This window comes from Cupressus sempervirens, chromosome 4 (assembly GCF_028749045.1).
Source record: "Cupressus sempervirens isolate cs-2001-9-10 chromosome 4, ASM2874904v1, whole genome shotgun sequence".
NCBI classification, from domain to species: Eukaryota; Viridiplantae; Streptophyta; class Pinopsida; order Cupressales; family Cupressaceae; genus Cupressus; species Cupressus sempervirens.
The window spans coordinates 183,431,139-183,444,543 of record NC_143121.1 but is presented as its reverse complement, the minus strand read 5'-3'; the positions used below and the strand labels follow the sequence as shown (position 1 = coordinate 183,444,543).

Genomic DNA, 13,405 nt, shown 5'->3' with positions numbered 1-13,405 from the left:
TCACATGGCTGCATTACAACGGGATTGAATTTGGCATACAGTTGCTTCTTGTTTTGCTCCAGCTATGACATTTTCTCTATTTTGTACTGGTTTTGCTACAGCAAAATCATTTGCTGTTGTTTGTGTATCTTGCTGATTTTCTTGCAGTCCTAACTGCAATTTTGTAATTCGCATTTTATTCAATAGAAAAAATATATATATGAGAAATGCTATATCTAATCATATGCTAAATTGAAGGGAGGATTTTTTAAACAGCACGATTTTATTCAATCACATTCCAAAACATCTAGACAAAAGAAGATACACATCAATCCTCCGTCCTTTCAAGTACCAAAGGAAATTGTAATTTTTTTATTAATGAATGCTAATGAAAGAATAGATTAAGAGCCAATTAAATATTAAAATGCAATGTTTAAGCCCTTTGGGACTCTTTTCAATAAAAGACACGTCGACGGATTAGTGTTGACCACTTGAAGAGAGGAGGCAGATCAACAACTCGAATACGAGAATTGTTCAACGGGCACTTGCCTTGGTAATAGCCGTTGGTTTAAAATGACAGATTTGACTTTCCGAATAAGAATTCCCGAGTTTTATATTGGAAAATGCGGATAAGCTCAGATTTTTTTCGCAAGACTTTTGAGTCACAAGATAAATGGAAGATAATATATTGAAAGAATATTTTGTGGCAAACTTTGTATTAAAAAGACGCTAGCACAGGATTGCGAATAATGAAAAGACTATTCGCCGCGCCTTGTCATTCCATTTATCGATGCAACAGTGACATTTCCAAGACGTTGGAAGATGTCGTGAGTGCTTCGAAGTTCGCAACAACAAAAAGGTCACAATGGCTAGATATATCCGTGAAGCAGGACAGATCCCCATAGGTATTTATTTTCAAAGCATCACGAAGGTTGCGTAGAATTTTCAATGAAACTTATTATATCTTCCTTTTAGAGCCAAGGACTATGGGTTCTTATTGGGTTCCCGAATTGTCTATGTGGTGGCCTTTGCTGGTTGGTAGCTCGTAGACTTCATGCCTTGCTGGATTGCCTCGTTGGTCCGAACCCTCCATAAAAAAAAAACAAAAAAAATGTATACCCTATGCCTTTATATCTACTTTCATATTCTTTGACATATATTCTTTGACTTTCATATATCTACTAGCTATGATGCTTCCTTATTGTATTAAATGTATTCCACCTGATTAATATATTTTACCAATTCACCTACAGATAATCTCTTACTGTTTCTCGTTGTCATTTTTACTATTTTTAAAGATAAATTTGATGAAAAATATAGTTATTAGGTTGTATTTAAAAAGTGTAAACTAGCAATCGCACCTTAGTGTGCAATGGGTATGCCATAGAGATAGGGAAGGTGAAATAAGTATTTGTCCCTTTATGTGTCTCTCTTAATCATTCTCTCTATATGTCATCTACCTATCAATCTATCTCTATTTCTCTATCTATTTTTTTCCCATCCCATCACTCTATCTTCATCTCTATTTCTATCTTCCTCTCCAACAACCATATCGCTTTTCTTCTCGATCTCCATACCCTTCTCTATATCCTTACTATCTATCTCTCTTACTCTTCCCTTTACACCTTGCCCTCTTTCTATCCTTATCTCTCCCTATATCTTCCCCCCTCTCTCTCATATCCCTATTTCTTTATCAATCTTCCTCCATTTCACTCTCTCCATGTTTATCTCACTATCTCTCCTCTCTCCCTCTATAAATCTCCCCCTTTCCATTTTCTAATATCCCTTTACTTATCCTTGTTATCTCTCTATCAATATATTTCACTCTTTATATCTCTTCCTATTTATCTCTCCCTCTCCACGTATCCCTTTATATCTCCCTTTTACTCTTACTATCTTTACCTCTTGGTAGATCTCTAACTCTCTATCCATTTTTCTTCTATCCTCTCACTTTATATCTATCTAGACATATATCCCTCTCTAGGCCCATCCATCTCTCCTCATTCTATGTGTGTCTTATTAAATTTATATTTTCCATTCCCACTCTCTCCCTCCCCTTTACATATCCCTAATCTTCTCAGTCTCCATCTCCACACCTCTCTTTATCCCCTTACTCTCTCCTTCTTTTCCCTCTATATCACTCCCTCTTTCTTTTCCCTACTCTCTCTCTCTCTCTCTCACACACACACACACACACACACACACACACATCTCTCTCATGTCTCCTTTATAAATATTTTCTATATAGTATTAATTAAATTAATATCAAGACATTAGATTCTACAATCTATAGTAATTAGAGTAGGCTTTGGATTCAACTATTCAAATTTTATTTGTCTCAAACAATGTTTCAAATCAAACTCAATGGACCAACATTGAGAAATTGTATCAAGTTAATTTGTACAAATCTAATAGTATTATTTTTATATCTATCTTTACTTCTTTCTTCCAATCCATCTCCCTCTCTTGTTTGTATCTCCTTACCTTTCCTCACCCTCTCTCCCTAGATACACATCTTTTCTATCTCCCTACTTTGTCTCTATCTCCTTACCTCTCCTCACCCCCTCTTCCTACATATGTAGGCTTTCTTTCTCCCTCCTTTGTCTCTATATCCTTACCTCTTGATCTCACCCCATTTCCTATATATGTATCCTTTCTATCTCCCTCCTTTATCTCTATCTCCTTACCCCTCCTCACCCCCTCTCTTTACATATGTATCCTATCTCTATGTATATCTATCTATCCCACTCTTCATCTCTCTATTACTTGTCTCTAACACATTTTTTAATTTCTCATTCTCACCCTCTCTACCTCTATATTCTATCTCTCCCTCTCCTTGTCCCTCTCCCTCTCCCTCTCCCTCCTGGGCTATATGTTATTAATTTTACATGTCACATATTCACTCTAACTACATCTCACTATCTATCCCCACCCTCTTCTCTATACATATTTTATTAACTTTATATGTTCCATATTCATTTCTACTATAGCACATTATCTCTCTATCTGTCTCTTTCTCTTCTCATGCATATTTATTGTCTTCCCATATATATCTATATTTCACTCTTTCTCTTTCCTCCCCTCTATCTCTTGTATATCTCCACCTCCATCTCTAGATCTCCTCTTCTCATCATCTCTATTTGTTTGTCTCTATCCTCTATCTATATGTTTTTATCTTTATCTATTTCTATAACTATCCCTCTCTAAGTATCCTTATATACCTAACTCTCTATCTCACTATCTCTATATCTCTTTATATGTTTGTACCCCTTCCTTTCTATTTATCACTATCTATGTCTCTTTATATATATGTATCCCTTCTTTTCTATCTCTCTATCTCTCTATATTTATATCTCTTTTCTTGCTTAGACCCATTGCCACATAACTGTACGAGCCTCGAAATAGGGGATGGAATCCCCAACTGCTTGTTAATGCACCACATAAAACTCCACTTATCTTATCTTTCACTGCATACTCTAATATGCATCCCTCATTGTTGTTCATGCCACTGACAACTCTCTTCTATTGCCCTCGTCTTTGTCTCTTACTCCCGAGCTCACCAAAGTATTCGAAACTCCCTTTGTATTTTCCTCATTAGAGAGACATTCAAGCTCCAGAGATTCTTTCCTAATGAACTAGGAGAGCAGTTAACAATCCCATTATGCTTGATTCATCTCGAAGAGAAAGTCCTATCAACAAGGGAAAAAAATACTCTTGAAAATAAACTTACAATCGAGCATGTCATCAAAGCATGTGAATACCTAATATCCAATTTGTTAATCACACAAAAGAGGAGATGGATAGAACACATACTGAAAGTAGCTTGAGCTAGAATGGAGATTTCATGTTGGTATGATCCATGGGATACCTTGACTTTAATCATAGGGCCAGCAACAACAACTCCATCGTCTCTTCTCTGCACTAACATATCTCTAGGCCTCAATTCCCAGTCGATGTTATCACCCCTCTCCTTTGCGCTACCATTGAAAGGAGTGAATAGTGAATGATAAAGGGATTCTAATAATACCATCTAATCATATTCTATAATACATGTAAATTCAATTCTTTGTCCATGGCTAGCTACTGCCAATTGTCTTTCATCTTTTCTTAAATTGATCCTATCAATTCTTCATTATGGAACTGCTCTATATACAAAGGAGGTGATGATAGAAACAACATAGTGACTCTAATGAAAGTAGCCTTCAATACCTTACCTAAACCAAACCAAACATTAGAGGTGGAATTGTTTTTGTTGAATAGTAAAAATGTAAGATCTATGTCTCAAACCCTCTCAATGGTAGTCATTCGCTCTCCCCAATTGTCTGCCATTAGATGGAAAATTCAACTCCTTGTCTTCATATAGGGAATGCCTACGGCGTAAATATCCTTTTTGTTATACTAAAGGTTTTTGATAGAGCATTTATTTCAAAGAGTATATATCTTAGAGTTTTTTTATTTGGACTATCTAGGACTTGAATCGAGGAGGTTGCTTTTGTGAGGGTCTTCTTCCATACTTTTGTTATTGTTGTTCTCTAAAAAGTAGTGTTTTTTCCTTTAAAAACATCTTTAATGATTGAATGACCTTTTCTTATTGAATTAGATTCACCAATTCTTCAAATGACACCTTCTATTTGGTAATATTTATAGTTTTGACGAATGTTTGAAATTGAGAAGGGAGAGCTCATAAGGTAATCAAAGCAATCAATTTGTCTTCCACCTTCTCACCAAGTTCTAATTAGAGTCTAGAAACACAACACATGAAGTCCTCATCTTTCTTGCTAACTTGCATACTAAGGGTATGGAATGTGGATTGAAGGTGGAGAATCTTGGTCTAATTCTTTTCATAATCGATGGTGAGGAAGACACCTTAGATTGCATGTGATGTGGTTGCATCTCAAACATGTAGTTGAACCTTGTTAGAGATGTTAAATGTGATTAATACCAAATCTTTGATACTAGCCTTGTCAAACATCTTTTGTTTATCAACATCATTGGGGTGCTTTGTGGTACCAATAGAAATCTCCAATAACTCTTTAAACTCAAATTCAAGCACAAGAGGCTATGGTGAATGAAAATGGTTGATTGATCAAGAAATAATAAATTTTCTTTGATAGAAGCCTTGTGATTACCAACAATTATGATTAAGAGGCAATATAAGATTACATAGGAAAAAATGTTATATAGGGTTTTGAAAAGAGTGGATATGATTAAGAAAAATTTAAAAATGACTTGTTGAGTTTAAGTGGTGGTAACAGTGTGCTAAAACTTTTCAAGGTGTATTGAACTTAGACATAGACAATATGATAAGGTCAAATGAAGATATTTAAGAAAAGTGACACAACTTAAGCTGATTCAAGAATTGATCTATGTGATTAAAGATGACTAACTAAAATGTGAAGAAGATGCTTTGGGAATTTATAAAATAAGTAAAGACGCTTATTTAATAAATGCAATAAATATGTCAATGTAGAAGTAACAAATTAAATAATTATTTATTTATTTTTTGGATAGAAAAAGATAATGAATTATAAATTAAATAAATAGTAGAAAAGGCTAACGAATTCATTTTAAATAAAAATAAATACATATTTACTTAATAGATTTTAAAAAAAAAATTTCATGGGGACATTTTAAGGTGTCTACAATGTATTAGAGAACTGACCTCTTAATCAAAATAATATGACAAAATATTTATTACAAGTAAATGTTTCTAGATTAAAAATATATATACATTCGTAGAGAAGTAATAATGGTAGAATATATAGATATATGTGCAATATATGTAGGTGAAATAAAAGAATATATAAAGTTTCCTTATACCCTCTAATTTTGCAAGGGATATTTTCAATCTGAGTAAAGAGATTTACTCCTGATGATGACTCTCAAGCTGAACAACTAATGTATATTAAAACCTATAGCAACCATTTAATATATTTCATTGCGAATAATAAAATGAAAAAAATAGTAGTGATAGATGCATACAGTGAATATGAAATACTCTAGTTAATTAATGGTCAAATACAACATTTTACTTTTTACTTTCTTCAACAAATTTTAATGAAACATTTTACATTTCTTGCGTATGATATCCATACCTTATGAAAGCTCCCACTAATGCATAGGCCTTAGTAAAGTATATGGTTCTTTGATAACATTCTTCTTTTTGCCTTTACTGATATTGTCTTCTATCCTCTCATATGACTTATATGTTTTCCTATTTTCATAACATGTTTACCTATTGACTCAACTTCTTAGTACTCATCTTATACGCCTCTATTTTTTATCTTGTTTATGTGATTTTCTAGCAATGACAACCATATTCAAAATCTTTATTAATAACTTGTAGAGGATTTTGTCAAGGAAAAAATTAATTTATATTAAAAAAATACTTTACAAAACTGTCTTTATGGCACAAGCCTTAAAAGAGCACTTAGAGAAAACAACAACTATACCAAGTCATTACATAAAATAATTATTTTTTAAAGATGAGATTTAAGTCAAAATTTTAATGTCTAGAATTATTACGAAGATTTAAGTTACAATTTTTTAAATTTGCATGATGTTATATTTAACAACAAAACTTAACTCATTTATATTATAGGAGCCTTTTTCCATTTTTAAATTTTTTTTGGAATTTTAATAATTACTTTTAGATGTTGTTAAATAAATTAGCAAATTTTGAGATTTAGTGGCGTTTTGAGATTTTAGTGATTCTTTTTAAAGATTTTAATAATTTGTTTGAATGTTCTTGTAGGAGATTAGAAAGCTTTATTAAGTTATTGTGATTTCTTGAGATGTTCTTAAGTTGTATGTAATGAGTTTAGAAGGTGATATTTAAATATAGGAGGTTTTTATTGAGGATGTTTTTATTGATTTAGATTTTTGAGGGAACTCTAAAGGAGATATAAGGATTCATTTTTTCAATTACAAGGAAGTTGGAGAAAGATTAGTGAAAGAAAGTCATTACTCTCATTTCTTGAGCTCTTTATTTATGCTATTTTTAAAAATAATTTTTAATATAATTGATTTATTTGTTGTAGTGAATTTGAATGTGCATTAATTTAAAATAATCTAAAATTATGACTATCAATTCACACATTATAGTCATATCATTTGAGGAGCATTCATAAAGCATCAACATTACATCGAACACTTAATTTCATGCTATAAGATAAGATAAGATAATTTTATTGATGTCCAACAAAAGACCACAACGTGGGTCTATAGGATTGGAAGCTTACACGAAGAAGAAAGAAGACAAACAAAGCACTAAACAATGTCCAAAAAAAAAAAAAACAAGTACAACAAAAGAAGAAGAAAGAAGGAGACTTAAATCATTATATTTTTACTTGTTTTATAGTGTTGATATTTAGAGCTTACTCAAATGAGAACATTCCTATCCCACTAAAAGAAATAAATTCAATATAGAACATCATAAGGCTACAAGAGTATATGTCATACCAAACCAAATAATGATGATGTCACATGACGATAAAGTGCAACTAAAGGAGTTGTAGGTATAGTAAAAGGAAATGGTACTACTATCAAATGATACCTTTTATTTGCATGGTAATATTTTTAATAAATTCTATTATTTATTCTACTTGTGTATTAGCCAATAGACACGAATCTAACTTTAAGCTAATTAAAAGTTCAAATCCTAATTATCTATGAATAGTAGGACTCCTGAACAGCTCATGATCCACTAATAAATTAACCAAATCCAATTAACTTAATGATTCTTCAAGTGATCTTTAGAATAATGTTAAGGAGGTGGCTAATATAATGGAAACACTTTAATTGTATCTCAAAATAGTATCTTAAACCATACAAAAAGTTATAGATCTATTTAGTACTTCTTTGATAATAAATAGATTGTTAGTTTAGAATTATATGATATATTACAAAGCTTCCAACATCATAATGACATTTAAAATCAACTTGATTGAAGGTTTCTAAATGTTTGAAAAGTATTATGCAATCAACTCTTGAGAAGTAAATTCCAAGATAGTTGTTGATGATGTTAAAATACAACTTTCAACATAACTTAGGAAACATTTCTTGATGGATATAGTCATAGTTGTTTTTTAAGCTACATCAAATACACAACCATTAAGAAGAAAATCTAGATTCAATAGGCAATAACATTTAGTTGGACTCGACTTATGCTATTATATAATCACAAAGAAAACAAGTTAACTTATACAAGGTAAAAAAGATGTTCTGTAATATAGAGAACACTAAATACATAAATAATGAGGTATAATATGTGGAATCTAAATTAATCGCTTTTGTTGGGTATTATGATGATATCGTTGAAAATATCACCGTTCCTAATGTATAATTTTAACCTCAATGCCTAAAATGAATGACATATGTCATTTATGCATTTTGATGGTATGTGTTCAAAAGAAGGAAAATGGTGTAAGAATTGTATTGGTGTCATCAAACTGTATAAAATATAAAATCACATTTAGGCAGAAACTTAAATGTGCTAAAAAAGTGGCTATACATGCAGTATTACTTATTTTCTTAAACACAATAAAAATATTTTGTTTCTTTAACATCAAGTTGATATAATATATGTAAAGAAATGAAATGACTAGCAAACTCTATTTATAAATGAAATTGTTAAAATCAAAACCATAAGAAATCTAATAGAATAGACAATACTTATTGTTATAAAACAAAGAACAAGACTATAACTCAAAAAGACATTAAAGTTATTATAAACTTGCATACTAAACAACTACTAGAATGATATGCCTTATTTATTAAATCAAACAAGCAAAAGAGTATATGTTGAATGTATTACTAAAGAATTATAAGAATCGTTATATCTAATAATCATATGCTAAAATTTTTTTTCTGTACCATACACCATCTTATTCAACCACACTCCAAAACCTCTAGACAAAAGAAGATGCACATCAATCCTCCAAAAGAAATTGTAATTTTTTAAAATTAATGAATGCTAAAATTACAATGAAATAATAGAAAATTGTGAAGTTAAAGGAGGGCGATCCAATTAAAAGCCAATTAAATATTAGCATGCAATGTTTAAGCCCTTCCGGATTCTTCCCATAAAAGGCACGTCGACGGATACATACTAGTCTTGGCAGATCAACAACTTCTATATGAAAATTTGTTCAACGGCTACTTGCCTTGGTAATAGCCGTTGGTATAAAATGACAGATTTGACTTTTACAATAAGAATTCCTGGGTTTTATATGCAAAAATGCGGATAAGCTCGGATCTTTTTCGCAAAAATTTGAGTCGCAAGATAAATGAGAGATATTTTGTGTCAAACTTTGTATTAAAAAGATGCCAGCATAGGATTGCGAATAATGAAAAGACTATTCGCTGCGCCTTGTCATTCCACTTATCGATGCACAGTGACATTTCGTGAGTGCTTCGTTGGAAGATGTCGGGAGTGCTTCGAAGTTCGCAACGACAAAAAGGTCACAATGGCTAGTATATTCACGAAGCAGGACAAATTCCCTATAGGTAATAGTTTTCAAAGCATCACGAAGGTTGCGTAGAATTTTTCATGAAATTTATTATATTTTAAAAATTATGTATACAGGAAATTTCTTCGGCTTAGAGTCAAGGATTGTGGGTTCGTATCGGGTCCCCAAATCATCTATGTGGTGGCCTTCGCTGGTTGGTAGCTCACAGACTTTGTAGGTTGCCTCCTAGATCTGAACCCTCCATAAAAAATAAATAAATGTATACCCTATGCTTTTATCTCCACTTTCAGAGTCTTTGACCGCTAGCTACGATGCTTCCTTGTTGTATTAAATGTTTTCCACTCGGTTAATATATTTTACCAAATCACTTATAGATAATCTCTTATTCTTTCTTGTTGTCATTTTAACTATTTTTAAAGATAAAATTTGATGAAAAATATAGTTATTAGGTTGTATTTAAAAAGTGTAAAATATCCTTTTTGTTCTACTTCTAGTTTTTGATAGAGCATTTATTTCAAAGAGTATATGATCTTAGAGTTGTTTATTTGGACTATCTAGGACTTGAATCGAGGAGGTTGCTTTTGTGAGGGTCTTTTTTCCGTGCTTGTGTTATTGTTATTGTCTGAAGAGTAGTGTTTTTTTTTTTTCCGTTAAAAAAATCTTGTAACGATTGAATAACCTTTTCTTATTGAATTAGATTCACCAATTCTTCAAATGACACCTTCTATTTGGTAATATTTAATGTTCTTGACAAATGTTTGAAATTGAGAAGGGAGAGCTCGTAAGGTTATCAAAACAATCAATTTGTCTTCCACCTTTTCACCAAGTTCTAATTAGAGCCTAGAAACACAACACACGAAGTCCTCACCTTTCTTGCTAACTTTGCATACTAAGGGTATGGAACCTAGATTGAAGATGGAGAATCTTGGTCTAATTCTTTGCTTAATAGATAGTGAGGAAGTCACCTTAGATTGCATGTGATTTAATTGCATCTCAAACATGTCGTTGAACCTTGTTAGAGATGTTGAATGTGATTAATACCAAATCTTTGATACTAGCCTTGTCAAACATCTTTTGTTTATCAACATCACTGGGGTGCTTTGTGGTACCAGTAGAAATCTCCAATAACTCTTTAAACTCAAATTCAAGCACAAAAGCACAAGAGGCTATGGTGAATGAAAATGGTTGATTGATCAAGAAATAATAATTTTTCCTTTATAGAAGCCTTGTGATTACCAACAGTTATGATTAAGAGGCAATATAAGATTACATAGGAAAAAATGTTATATAGGGTTTTGAAAAGAGTGGATATGATTAAGACAAATTTAAAAATGACTTGTTGAGTTTAAGTGGTGGTAACAATGTGTTAAAACTTTTCAAGGTGTATTGAACTTAAGACATAGACAAGATGATAAGGTCAAATGAAGAGATTTAAGAAAAGTGACACAACTTAAGCTAATTCAAGATTTGATCTATGTGATTAATGATGACTAGCTAAAATGTGAAGAAGATGCTTTGGGAATTTATAAAATAAGTAAAGGCGTAACAATCTCATTCATTCTCTTTGTCTTTCCAATTCTTCCTCTTTGTTTCTTTGTATCAGTGGTTCTTGTTCCTCTTCGAGAGACAATTCTTCATTATTGCTTTGCAATTTTCTTTGTTCACGTAGTAGTTTCATTTTATCTCTTTTAATTTCCAAATCTCTCTCCCTTTCTTCCGTTGTTTGAGTTTTTGGTTTCTTCCTTGGAATGATGATGATTTCTATATGTCAAATTATTAAAACATCTGAATTACTTACAATTTGTAAATTACAAATCATTCAAATACATAGGCAAATTACAATTATTTCAATGAATACACAATATATATTAAACAATTTGTCAAATTTCTAACCATTTCCAAATAACAATTCATTCAAACATACAAATTTCAATGAATTCATTGTATATTAAACAACTTGTCAAATTATAATCAAATTTGTCTCTGTATAATAACAAAGAATATTTAAAAAGGACTGCACTAACCTTTTCTATAGAAAGAATATTCAAAAAGCCTTCAAATAGTGTATCCAATGATTGAATATAGTGTTTGCTAACTTCCAACAGTGTGAAACCCATGTTTTCTATCGGAGCAGCAGAATACACAATAGACTAAAAACAGAATATGGATCAGTAGGGACCCAAACTTTCTTTAAGACTGTTTTTTGGTGTTTTCATATAGTGCATACACACATAGCATGTACGCACTATAAAGCATGTGCACACTATAGTGTGGATGCACTATGTGAAAAATAATATTTCCCTATCCCACCATCCCCCATCCCCTACTCTCACTCTCACTCTCTCCCATCCCCTACTCTCTCTCTCTCTCTCCCAGCACCTACTCTCTCTCTCTCTCTCCCTCCCATCGCCTTCTCTCTCTCTCTCTCTCTCTCTATATATATATATATATATATATATATTTATATATATATATCTCTATCACACACACACACACACACACACACACACCCTCTCCTCTCTCTCTCTCTCTCTCTCTCTCTCTCGCGCGCGCGCGTGCTCTCTTCCACTCCCTCTCCCACCGCCTACTCTCTCTCTCTCCCCCATCCCCTACTCTCTCTCCCACCCCCTACTCTCTCTCTTCCACCCCCTCTCTCTCTCACACTCTCCCTCTCCCACTCCCTCTCCCACTGCCTACTCTCTCTCACACATCCCCTACTCTCTCTCTCTCTCTCTCTCTCTCTCCCACCTCCTACTCTCTCTCACTCTCCCACCTCCTACTCTCTCTCTCACTCTCCCTCTCTACTCTCTCTCTCCCATCCCCTACTCTCTCTCTGCCACCCCTTATTCTCTCTCACAGATACATTGTCTCTCTCATATCCCCTACTCTCTCTCTCTTACACACACTCCCATCCGCCGCTCTCTCTCTCTCTCCCTCTCCCACCACCCACTCTCTCTCACACACTCTCTCCCATCCCCTACTCTCTCTCTCTCTCTCTCTCAAGCTACCCTCTCTCTCTCCTCTCCCATCCCTTTCTCTCTTTCACACACACAAACACACACACACACTCACATCCCCCCTCTCCCATCCCCTACTCTATCTCTCTCACACACACTCCCATCTCTCTCTCTCTCCTTCCCTCTCTCCCATTGCCTACTCTCTCTCCCACTCCCTCTCCCACTGCCTACTCTCTCTCTCTCACTCTCACTCTTTCTCTCCCATCCCCTACTCTCTCTCTCATTCTCCCACCTGCTATTCTATCTCTCTCTCTCTCTCCCATCCCCTACTCTCTCTCTTACATACACTCTCATCGCCTTTCTCCCTCTCTCCCTCTCCCACCACCTACTCTCTCTCACACTGTCTCTCCCACATCCCTTACTCTCTCTCTCTCTCATCCCTTACTCTCTTTCTCTCTCACACACACTCTCATCCCCCCCCTCTCTCTCTCCATCTCCCTATCCCACTCCCTCTCCCATCATCTACTCTCTTTCTCTCTCTCCCTCTCACTCTCTCTATCTCCCATCCCCTACTCTCTCTCATTCTCCCACCCACTACTCTCTCTCTCACTCTCTCTCTCTCACTCACTCTCTCTCCCTCCCATCCCCTACTCTCTCTCTCTCTCCCACCCCCTACTCTCTCTCTCTCTCACACACACACACACACACACACACACTCCCATCCCCATATTCTCTCTCTCCCTCTCTCTCTATCTCGCTTTCCCTCTCCCACCACCTACTCTCTCTCTCTCTCTCTCTCTCTCTCTCTCTCCCTCCCATCCCCTACTCTCTCTCTCTCTCTCCCCCATCCCCTACTCTCTCTCTCTCTCCCATCCCCCCCCCCTCTCTCTCTCTCTCTCTCTCTCTCTCTCTCTCTTGCTCTGATGCAGTGCAAGGTAGGGGAGTCCCCAAAGGAGATCTCCTAGCCCCCTACTATAAAACCATGTAGTGGAAACACAA

The 13,405-nt window shown here is 34.2% G+C and overlaps 1 protein-coding gene across 1 annotated transcript in view; it reads right to left on the bottom strand.

The window, feature by feature from the left end:
* LOC149560595 (putative auxin efflux carrier component 1d) overlaps positions 1-13,405 on the bottom strand; it is a 100,288-nt gene continuing 86,883 nt past the window's right edge. Inside the window, exon 7 of the mRNA XM_089827648.1 lies at positions 1-153. Coding sequence (XP_089683774.1) covers positions 1-153 — 153 coding nt within the window. The remainder of the gene's footprint in view (positions 154-13,405) is intronic.